This window comes from Platalea leucorodia (assembly GCF_965183815.1).
Source record: "Platalea leucorodia genome assembly, chromosome: 4".
NCBI lineage: Eukaryota > Metazoa > Chordata > Aves > Pelecaniformes > Threskiornithidae > Platalea > Platalea leucorodia.
The window spans coordinates 38,304,318-38,316,364 of NC_138826.1; the positions used below are offsets into that span (position 1 = coordinate 38,304,318).

Here is a 12,047-nt window from a genome sequence, read left to right on the forward strand (position 1 = left end):
CGGAATTGGAGCACTTTGGGACTGGATAACTGCCTGCCACACACCCCAGTTCTATGTGAGCTGTCAAAGGCTCTGCCCAACTCCTCCACAACCATCTTTTAATAAGAAAAATGCTGCAATAAGGGCAGCAGAAGAGCACAGAAGAGCAACTGCTGCAGGACAGCCAGAGGCACCCCTTGCTTGGGGCTGGGGGAGCCAAGCCTGCCATCCCCACCCCGAAGGCTGAGATTTCCCCTGCCTGAACTCTTCCCCTTCAGGGGAAGGGCTTGCTGGAAGCCAAACTGGTCCTTGTGAAAAACAGCCGCCTTTGCAAATGAATGAGTTTCTCAGAGCCTAAGAAACCCTTCTGCAAGCCTATACCCAAAATTGCTGTTTTCTCCCCATTTGTCAAAGCAGTCAGAAGAGAGCACATCTGCAGCCGGCAGGGAAGAGGATCCCCACGGAGGGAGTGAATGACCCTCCTTTAATGCACAGTTTTGCAGCTGCCAAAAGAGTCTAGGAGCATGCAAAATTTTATTTCTGAGGGAGGTGTGGGCTTTTTAAATTAATTTTTTTTTTAATGCAACCACAGAGACATCCACCCCAGAATGATCCCCAGGGAGAAGGGCAGAGAAGCAAGACAAAATGCTGCATAACCTGTTGCCAATTATTTTGTGTGCTTTCCAGATTAATCGAAGGTGTTTGTTTGCATTTATTTGCATATGAAGGCAACTCAGCTCCCTCAGAGCTTGGTGCCATCCTCTTACTCCTGGGGGGAATTTGCACTCTGTTGCCAGGGATGTGACTGGTGCCACATCAGGCAGCAAGGATGAGGCCGGGGCAGGGAACAGCTTGTATTTCAGTGGGGGTCAGATTCACACTTGGAGAAAACAAACAAACAAACAAACAAAGGAGCAAGGCAGAGGAATGCAGCCCACAGAGCTTTCCCAAAAATTGGGGAAATGAAAGCAAAGTTAAAACAGAGCGAGGGATAGTGTAGCAAATTGCAAGAGACCGTTCTAAAGAGCATGGACCAGCAGTCTCAATCCTCATCTTGAAACAGGGAGAATTGTCTTGAAGATGGAGCTGAAAAATGCAGAAAAAAATGCTGGAGACCCACCGGCTGCTGGCAGAGGCTGGAAGGAGATGGGGGGACTCGAGCAGGGACTGGCCGAATGAAAAACAGAAGAGACATTGGTGTCTCCAAGGCATTAAAGCATCTCTTCGCAGCGCTGCATATCCCGCTCATGATGCTGATCCTCAGCGACTGCTTCCTGCTCTAGTGTCTACACTTGACTTTTTCCACATGTTTTTTTCCTCTAAGACAGGCAGGGCTGCAAGAATCATCCAAAGTCACAAAAAACACCTTATAATTAAAAGCCACAAGAGCACAAGCATTTTAGTGTCTGCAAAGAGTGGATTAAAAAGGTGTTTGGAGATTATCAGGACTCCCAGCATGGGGCGATGAGACTGGAAGCAGAGAAATTACTACTCTAACAGGGGTGGCACGCAGAGCTGGATCTGAAGTCAGCAATGCTCAGCTGGGGAACCAGATGATTTCAAACCATGGGCACACACTGCCGAGGTGTTTGGAAACTTCTCTGTCCTTTGGGTATTTTTTTTTTCAATGAATTATTGGTGGTTCAGTCCATCCTATAGGGCAAATTAAGATGCTCGTTGCCATGGAGGGCAAGAGATCATGTTTGACTGATATGGTCCTTTCTCGATTTTGGTATCTGTCACAGAGAGCTTGGACAAACATTACAAAGCTTTTACTTCAGGTAATCATCTTTCAGGGTGGACATTATTCAGCCCAAACTGGAAAAGTTAAATAGCGGGGTCACACCTCCATCCCGTCCCCTTCCTCCTCTTTATAGAAGCCAGCACGTACTAGATGTGCCTTTTGCTGGTGCATGCAGATTCAGAACCCATCTATTGAGAGGCGGCTTCTGCCTAGAGCCTCTCGTCTTCCTTTTTGATCCAAAGTTTACATATTAATGGAGAAGCCTCTGGCCCCTCTTATCGCCTGAACAGCAGTTCTCCTTCTCTTTTAATCGAGGCAGCAGATGGAGATAAGATTGCCTCAACCCTACATGCAGGAAGGCAGCGTTCCAGCAACAAAGAGATACAGCAGCTTCCCTTTTCTGCTGATATTTGGGCTCTTTTGGTGACCATTTGTGAAAATTACAATTAGCTTCAAGTAAATATTGTTCTTCTGTTTTGCATTCTCCTCTCAAGTTGGATTGTTATCAGCCACAACCACGGAACACCTCTCCAGCGCTGGAGGGAGGCTCACAAGGAAAAAGCAGTATTTCTTCATTCCTTCCTGATAAGAATGTGCCTTTGAAATATTATTTTGTATTATAAAACATGCTTTTTAGGAAAAAGAGGGACATGGACCATTTTTTTAAATTATGAGCCTGACAATGTAGCACCAAGTCTCCTGGTTTGGGAGAAGAAAACTTGTCTAGTTTTCCATCTAGAGGCACTAATTACAAGCGCTTTGGTTATGTACAGAAATAAATGTGATGTATTTTTATATTTTCTCTCTTTGACTCTTAACTTTTCTGGACACACAGCCAGGAAGAGGAAAGAGGCAGAAAGCAGCTCCCATAGCACAGGCTCTTCCAGCAAGAACAGCATGGCCAAAGCCACCTTTAAATAAAGTCACACTCCCAAGGGATCTGCTTTCTAGGTCCGTATTTAGGGTCCCCCAGAGACATGTAACTAAATGCCCCATCAGGGCTGCAAGATGGGAACACGAGGTCTACCTCTGCTCCCAGAAAGCCCCAGAGCACTGTTAGGGATGATGGCAGACCTGCAAGAGGATTCCCATGGGGCTGAAGATGCTGCTTTATCCTCTCCTGCCAACTTCTGCAAAGGTATTGGAGGCCATCCAAGACTTTGCTTAAAATCAGGGCTTCCCCTGAATCAAGGCTCTGCTGATTATAGAGCAGTCTCACTCAGAGCGGGCCCCAAGGACACAGAGAGAAATTGCCCTGGGACTTGCCCTCGGGTCTGAACAGGAGGATCCCTGTGTGACCGTGGGAGGAGGGAGCCCGTATCGCCCTTGTTGCATTGCTCAGCTTTCTGCAGGGCTGCTGATAGCAGCTCTGAGTCCCACTAGCTCCACATCTTCACCCTTTCCCCAGGGAGCATCCCGTTATTTCCCATTCCTCTTGTCTCACGGTCAGGGTTTGGGCTGACTCAGACTGTTTTACATGCTGATGAGCTGCTATCATCTCTGCTGGCACCCCTGTGACCGCTTATGGACCTGCACAAGCCTTAATCCCCATCCAAAGCCACGCTGCTCTGCCAGGTGTTTGGGGAGGACCATTTGGACCCAAAACCTTTCTCAGCCTCAGCATTTGCTCCTCAGTCAAAGCCAGAAGGCACCCACCTGCCATTTAGGACCTTTTCCATTGCTCTTTACCCCCCCTTCTCCTTCTCTAAAGGAGATTGAGAGGTGGATTTGTCATTCAGCTGAGGTTTGCATTGCACAGGCTAAATCAGAAAATGCCACCCTTGCCCCTTGGGGTGGGGAGAAGATAATATTGCTGATGGGTGAGCTCTTAAAGCGGGTAGCAGATCAGTTTTGCCCTAAACAAATAAGTGAGGTTTACTCACTACCTGCAGATGAGAAGACATCAGTGTTCAGGGGGTGTGGAAACCCCAAAAGAGTTTAGTCCAGGTTTTACTTTAACATCGAGCAACAGCGTTACCCTACATTGGTTGAACTTCTAGTCCTGAAGGATGATACTTGTCCTGCCAGAGGGGCCAGGCGCTATAGCTGGGATTGGAGCTGGAAATGTGTTTCCAGCCCCCCTTGGAAATGGCGAGGACATTTCAATGGAGATTTCACCAGTTTGCATTGCTGCTGGAAGTATTGACCTCCTGCTGAGCCAGTGAAAGTTTCCCAGGTCCCTTCCATAGATCTTTTTTTTCCAGTTCTGGTTGGATGTTCAAACAGCAAAAGAGAGTGAAGGGACATGGGCATTCTGTAAAATCACTCGTTTCTTTGGCAGTGGCTCCAAACTCTCCTAAAAGGGACCGTTCAGCCCCAAACCCCCAGCGCTGACTGTATTGCACCCACAGAGCTGGAGTGCAGCACCCCGTGGGACACCAAGCTGCCTCGGTCAAAGGGGGCAGAAAGGGCCTTGGCCACAAAGAGGAGAAATGAATAAAAGCATCCTCCTTTAAAGGTACGTTATTCCTACTAGCTAACTTCATTTCAGACTATTTGACAAGAACAACAAGGGAAGAATTAGCTGCTGAAATTCTGCCTTTGCCTCCCAAAGCGCCAGTTACAGGCTTTGCATTTCACATTCGGCACTGCTGTTTCTCGGGAGCTGTAGGATGTTGCCTGAGCCAGCATCCCTCCCAGGAGATCCTACACTGAGCTGTGCAATTGGAAGTGATGGGTCCTCAAAGGGTCCTTGCATCCAGGAGCAGGATAATTGGGGAGGGTTGAGGGTGCCAGATCTTATTTCTGGTGGAGGTCCTGTGTGCCAGCAACCACCCAGCTCCCAGGGATTTTGCAGGGGCTTAGAGGCAGAGCAGCCCAGAGCCAGCACCTGGGAGCAGGGCTCCTACCCGCCTCTCCAAAAGTGGCTTTGCATGTGGAGCTGCAGATCAGCAGTGACCTCCAGTGGCTGCAGCCAAACCTGGTGGAGATACCAGGCCAAAACCACTCCACTGCAGCCACGCAGGGAGTGGATGCATGGCACCCTGCATCCAGGGATGTCCCATGACTGGCACCCAAGGTCATGGGACCTTTGCATCAGCAGGGGAGGGACGAGGGCTGACGCATGGCAGCCCCTCACCACTCTGAGCTAGGGTCTCATGTGGCAATGCCATCCTCTCTCAGACTCCAAGCGTGCCATCACAGGCAATTTTTCATATTTTCTTTTCCCCTGTAAGTCACTCTATTCCCAGGACATCTCGTACAGCCCTCAGGAGAGCATATGGACACTGCTCACCAAATGGGGCGATAAAACATTATCTGCCTGTCTATTACAGCTTTCTGCAGAGACAAAACTAACACCAGAAAGCGTGCGCAAAAGTGAGGGCAATGTGTGTGAGAGGATAGACCATTCACAGGGACTGGCTCTCCCTGGGAGCTAGCAGAGGTGCACGTTTAAAGCGCTGGGGCAGATCTCTTATCACCCACTGCTCCCTCCTTCCTAGGCAGCTTGCAAAAAAGGTGGTGTACTTCCTAACTGCTGGGCCCCAGTGACTCCCCAAACCCCATAAAAATCCAGAAAAAGTGGTTTGCAACTCACCAAAGCAGCAGTGTAAATCCCAGCACTGAACAGAGAGCTCTGGCGATAGCAAATCTCCCATAGAGCTGCAGCTGGGCTACAGTGCACCTCTCAAGCCCCTGCTGCAAAGCTTGCAGCTGCTTTGGGCCATGCACATCACACAGGCATATCTGCAAGGCTTTCCTGGCAGTATAGAACATGCACACAGGCACTTATCTGGGTGCCACCACATACGAAGTCACCCTGGAGCAGACTGCAAGTAAGCAGCAGAGCATCCAAGGAGCAGCAGCTAGCAGGGAGGTGCTGTTATAACTTGCCCAGCAATCAGGAATGGAGGGAGAAAGCCGTGAAGCTGCAACAGGACACAGCTGTGCAAGCCACTGCAGCTGTGCCATGAGGTTATCCCTGCAGGAAAAGCCAGGGGGAAAAGCTCAGGGCCAGGGCTGCTGAGTCAGGCGGGGAGCCTGGGAACTGGCTGAGCTGAGCCAACAAGTCCCCATGGCTGGGATAAATCCCTCCAGCACACCAGGGCCAAAGCCCGTGGGAAAAAAGCTGCATTTTTCCTAGGAAAGTGTTCTACCCATTCCATCCCTGCCAATAGTGGGAGTATTGAAGAGATGTGATGCTTGCTGTAGAAAAAAATATATTAGCAGCACAGAAGATGTTTGGAGAGACAGCCAGAGCCCCCAGCTCCTCTGTGGGACAAGGCTGTGAAGGGTGACATGGGAACAAGCCCCTGCTCTGGCCCATCTCGCTGCACTGCCAGGGACTGCCGCCTTTCTCAGCCACCGGGATGCCGGGCAGGCTGCAAGGGTCAAACCATCGGTCAATGGCTGCTCCTGAAGCGACCCAGCACTATGAGTCAGAAAGAGCAAATAACCATATTTACCTCCATCAGCTTTGGGTGAAAATAGTCATTTCCTACCACTGCTTTTCCTATTTACTCAATTACCCTCCACCGCAGTTATTCTGCCATGCCCAAAAGCCATCCACAGGCATCTCTCTTGCTACTCCACTCCTAATAACACACTTATTAAATCAACATGCAATATTGTATAGATTCAGCAGACTGTCCCCATTCACCGCTGTGACAGCCTCAGAGCTGCCGAGGAACGGGGGTCTGCAGGCAGCTGCCTGCAGTGCTTGCATGGCAGCCGCAGAAGGACTGTTCCCATTCCAGCAAGAAATCCACTGGCCACAACCACCCCAGACTGCAAGCCTTGAAGTCTCTCCTATCCCTTTTAAAGCCATAAAGCCCTCCTGGACTCCAAATATTTGGGCAGTTGTAGCCTCAGAGACTGAAGGTAAAGCGAGCCATAGTGATGCTGTCTGAAACAGAAGCATCTGACCCCTCGGCTTAATATGGGTGGAAGAGCCTTTCCATGGTAAAAATCAAGCAGGGTTTCAAAGCACTTGAAAAAGCAGGTATTGCAAAGGACCAGAGGAATACAGTGTGGCCGTATTTTAAGGAGTGACCCAGTAGGTTTTGTGTTTAACCTTTAAGAGCGACCATTAAAAACACAAGAGGAAGGACTGAATAACTTCATGCCAAAAGATGTAGTGGTCCCACCATCACTGTGATGAACAGAGGTCTGCAGGGGACGATTAGGAGGGAGTAAAGTAGGAAAGAGGAATATAAAGCATTACTTGAGGAGTCACAACAGCAGCAATTACCACCATAACTTCTGTGAAGTTTCCATAGGAAGAAACACCATTTTCCACAAATATGGTTTTAACAGCAGCTTCCATGCTCTCCGAGAGCAAAGCCACATTGCTCTCAACTCCCACCCCATCCTTCCCTCTATGCAAGTGCCACCAGTTGCCTTTGCCAGCTTGGGTTTGCCACCACAGTCCTCAATAAAGTGGCACTGGGGACCACTAAAGCGTCCCATCTCAGCGGTGCCCTGGGGATGCGGCCATTCACAGCCGCCTGCCCAAGGCAGGAGGCAAGGCAGGGACTGCTCATTCAGAGGGAAGCGTGGCCTTTCCCTCCGGCCCCTCCTCTCGCTTGCCTTGTCCTTGAGTACTCCTTATTCCCAGTTGCTATCTGGCAGCGTGGTCCTATCATCAGGTGCCGTCCTTCAGGCCGGCTATAAAGGCGTGCCAGGATGCGGCGTGCTCCCAGAGGCAGCCCTGCTCCTGCGCCATGCTGCAGGCCACCGTCAAGCTGTGCTGCGGCATCGCCCATGACCACCACCGCCGCCTGCCCGGTAAGCACCACTCGCTTCCCCTCCAACCTTGGGAAAAACAGGCAGAAAAGAGGGTCCTAAAGGAGATGCTAAGCCTGCATCTGATGGGCATCCCCTTGGGAGGTGCTCCCTTGGAAATGTCACATCTATGCATCTATATTCCTCCCGCGTTGTATCATGCATAGGGTAGTCTTGGTCTTAGCTGCAAATCAACTTCCAGCAGAGACGGAGGGCAGCTCGGCATCTTCCTTGCACGCTCTGTGCTCACCAAAGCCTGCACATATCTCCCCTAGGCTTGAAGATAACAGCCGTTGCAGCAATACAGAAGGATGTGAGAGGGCTCCGTTGCCTGCCTTCCAAAATTCCATATTATATTCAGAGGCTGATGGGAAAGGAGACAGGTAAGCTCAGCCTGGGCACTTAGGTACCATGTTTCCTAGCCCTGCTCACAACGCCCTTGCAACACATGATGGAGGGATGCGTATTAAAATGCACACCTCTCTATATGATTTGACCCATATTTTGGGGGACAGAGTTAATTGTCTTCTCACTGCTGGGCTGGTCTCCAGCTTGCTGGTAGCTTAAAAGCATTCCCTGTACTGATGGAAAACTGGGTTAGCAGGGAGACCCTGGGATTCTGGGAAGGTAAATTGCATTGGCTCACCGTACAGGCAGCCAAAGCTTTTAGCAGAGGTTACAGGCACTTATCAGTGTTTTGTTGCATGTCTGCTGTGTCTCTAGTTCCCCCACTTACCTAAAGACTTGAAAATTGGCAAATTCATCTGGGTTTTTTTTGAAGTGTGGCTTGGTCCAAAGACTGCCTATGCAATGTTAATAATACCCAAGCAATGTGCAATTTGTACCACAGTGTTACTGGGAAATGATTTGGAAAGCAATTTCAAAAAGCTTTCCAAGCAGTCAGCACAGAAACAGTGATTGAATGCCAGGGATGCTCCTGACAGAAAGGTTTTCTGCACCAAGCCATCCCCAGCCCAAGAGGGGACCAGTTGTGTGGTGGAAACAGCAGTGTAAGAGCCGAGACTTTGGGTCAGCAAAACCCTCTGCTCCAGCTATGTTTGCACTTCTCTGCCCGCAGCCACGTGCACAGGCAAAGCAAAGGGGGCTTTTCACATTGCTCTGCCTTGCTCCTGCAGCTGCCTGCCCCGAGCCCATCGGAGACGTCAGCCCCAGCCGGTTCTCCAGCGTGGACCTCTCCTACATCACCCAGGGAGAAACAGCCCTGCAGCGAGCGCTGAGCATCCTGCAGCAGCACACCAGCTGGCAGGCAGAAACGACGCTGGTAAAGCCCGGCCACCTTTTGCCCTTACTGCTTCATGCCAGAAACGCTCTCGGGAGGAGAAATGAGCCTGGGGAGATGACATTTGCTTCTCTTATTCCTCCTGCTTGAAGGGAAACCATGGGCACAGGAGACGTGCCATGCAAAAGCACGGCAAAAAGAGTTTCCAACCAAGCCTTCATTAAGCACATTCGCAAGCAAATCTGCAAAGTAAATACACAGCAGGAAAAGGCTTGGAAGGGAAAACTCAGATAATCATGTTCCCAGGGAAAGCCAGGAGCATTTCTGCAGGAAAAAAAACCAACAGATTGTGACTTTGCTGTTATTTACGGTGTTTGTTCATTAAGCTGTTTGCTGAATTGTTTAATTTAGCTAGAAAGGAGCTTAAAATAAAAAAAAAAAAAAAAAAGCAATCATAGTGGCATGATTTAGATATAACAGCTTTCAACTGTAAACCAAACAGTGATTAAAAAGATGACTGGGACGATTTATTAGCAAGGCATTTCATTGATACAGGCTCTCTGCTCTCCCAGGATGCCGAGGCCACCGTGTCCAGTGCTGCCCTCCCTGGGCTGGGCAAGGTGTTTCGGGCAGAGGTGGTCCTGGCCGTGCCAGTGGCACGGCTGCACCGAGAGCTGTTCGAGAGGATTGAGCAAATGCCCCAGTGGAACCCGACCCTCAGCCGGGTGAAGGTAAGGTGGGGAGGGATGCACTGAGGCAGCGAGCGATGCCATCGTGGGCAGACGGTCTAAGACTCTGCATCACCAGGGTTGCTAGCATCCCCAAAATCGTATTTGTCGAAGCTTTTAAGATTGCTGAAGGATTACAGCTAATTCCGTACTCCTGCAAGAGCAGGATATCACCCCAGGGAAAGAAGATGTGCTTTACTGGCGTGGCATTGAGAAACGTGTCGTTTCCAAGTTCTCTTTTCTGCACAGCACCTGTTCACAGAGTTTTTTCCATGCTGGGGGACTCTGACATTGCTCAGACTTTAATGTCAGGGGAGAAGCTGTTCAGAGGATTCAGCTCAAAAAAAGAGGCCAAACCAAATATATCACACTGGGGCGGGGGCACCCCCAGGAAGCTGATGTGTTGTCTTGGGCTTCTTTTGAGTATTTATTTGCCTTATTTCTCAGCTCACAAACCACAGCATATCCCTAAGCAAGCTGCCAGCCTCAGAAAGCCTCCCCTAGCTCACCTGGGCTGGCTCAGATGCTACCCAGCCTCTGCTTATTTATAGCTACCACTTCCCTGTCCCTTCAGAAAAAGAAATAGCATAGGGAGAATCCCATCCCAGATAAAAAAAGGTTGCAAAAATCACCCACTTTCCCCCTTAATAGCCTGCAGGGGCTTGGGATTTAATTACCACCAGGTGCCAGCCCCAGGCCCCAGCCTTGCTGCTGCTTCTGCTCATGCTGCCATCCCCAGGGTGGCTTAATGTCCCCTGGGCAGGAATAAGGGGATGGCAGGGATGTCCCCGGAGGGGCAGCCACAAGAAGCCTAATCCCGGGGGCACTTCTTGCTCTGGTAGGTGCTGCAGCGCATCGGGACAGACACACTGGTGACACACGAAGTCACCGCCCCCAGCCCGGGCAACCTGGTGGGCCAGCGGGACTTTGTCAGCGTGCGGCACCGCGGGAGGAGGGAGACAGCCATCTACCTGGTGGGCACCGCCACCCACACTGAGCCACTGCCCTTGCAGGAAGGGTGCATCAGGTACAGCCCCCGCAAAGTGACCGTCATGGGATATCGTGTCCTGGCGGGGGGACACCACCGCTGCAGTCATGAACGTTTGCACGGGGCATGGCAAGGGAGGCATGCCAAGAGCTACCTCCCTGTTGCATTTGCTCTGGGATCTCTTTACCCCGTTTTCCTCCTGGGGGGGGACCCTAACTGCCTGCTTCTTTGCCCACTGCAGGGCCGAGTCCCGGCTGAGCTGCATCGTCCTGCAGCCGCTGGCGGAGGACCCCGGCTGTACCCGCTTCACCTGGCTCCTCAGCATGGACCTGAAGGCAAGTGCCACAGTGTTACTTGGGGTGGGACAGCAAGGGGTATGCATCCTGGCATGCAAATGCACCTTGCTCCCCAGGATGGGCACCCCAACTCTCTTTGACCCAGCAGGGCCAAATTCAGGCTTTTTTTCTCCCAAAGGGCTGGATCCCTGCATCTGTTGTTAATCACGTCCTGCCACAGTCTCAAGCAGACTTCATCAAGCACCTCCGCCGACACCTCTCTGCCACTGCATGCTCCTGAGCTGCGGGAGGATGGGCTCTGCCCGAGCACGAGGGACATGGCCCAAGCTGGAGACCCGCTCCTTCCCCTGCTCATTGGCGCTGCAGCCAAGGAGCCGTGGCCGCCAGCGATGGGGCAAGGCAGTGTACCCACTGAGCAACCCCGAGCAAAGAGGACACTCTTCACCCAGCACTGTGCTTCTGCTTCGGGGATGGAGTGAAGCATCTGCAAGGACTGAGCCTTGCATTAGGGGTTGCCTAAAAACCCTTGCCCAAACCTCACCCGTGAGCAGCAACGGTAGCTGGTGTTCGGCATCGCTCCTCACCGCCGTGCACAAGGGAAGGGGGTGGTTGCCAAAACACACCCCGACATTGGGCATCACTGCCCACGGTGCCGTTTGTTCTGCGGCTTCAGCCCTGCCCCAGTTCCATTGCTCTTTATTTATTACTTGACCATGGTATCAGTTGTCAGTGCAAGCTCAGGGGCTCTTCTTGGCCTAAACCAGCAACACATCTTTATTTATTTTGGAATGGCTGAGCTATATATTTATGCGTGTGTATATATGTATATAGATAGACGTTTTTCTCCTGCTATGCCAACAGTAGCAGGCACAGCCAGAGCAGGCGTATGGTACTAAAGCCATGTCCCAGGGAGTCAGAAATGTGCTTTTCACCATCAGTTCAATTGACTTAGGGTACTGCAACGTGGAAGGGGGTGGCAAGGCAGGTGAGAAAGCAGTTAATGGAGACGGGCAGCAGCAGGGTCAGACTCAGCCCCACAACCCCGTAACGCAGCATCACGCCCTTAGGGACCATGCAGCCAGGGGACTTGTCGCTGCAGACCTGCACCACGATGAACCCCCCAGTGGGTTTCATCCTAGGTGGATCCCTGGGAGATCCCTGCAGCAGGGATGGCCGCTCCAGTGATCCTGACATGATCCTGCACCCTGGGAACAAACACGTTGTGCCATAAAGCGGCTGCCCACCGCAGCTAAAAACAAGCCTTTCAAGAGTGAAGCTGAGCAGCTGAGTGCCATGAAATGTTATTACAGCCATTGCAGGGTGCTTGTAATTTATACATCCGTGGGTT

General features: G+C 51.1%; 1 protein-coding gene across 1 annotated transcript; it reads left to right on the plus strand.

The window, feature by feature from the left end:
* Positions 1–7,386: 7,386 nt before the first annotated feature.
* On the plus strand, positions 7,387–10,979 carry LOC309588973 (steroidogenic acute regulatory protein, mitochondrial-like; the record flags this gene model as incomplete). The annotated part of the gene is made up of 7 exons (XM_082308804.1): positions 7,387–7,450; positions 7,723–7,830; positions 8,584–8,729; positions 9,260–9,418; positions 10,258–10,442; positions 10,645–10,738; positions 10,878–10,979. The coding sequence occupies 7 exons, from the start codon at positions 7,387–7,389 to the stop codon at positions 10,977–10,979; spliced, it is 858 nt and encodes a 285-aa protein (XP_082164930.1).
* Between the last annotated feature and the right edge of the window lie 1,068 nt (positions 10,980–12,047).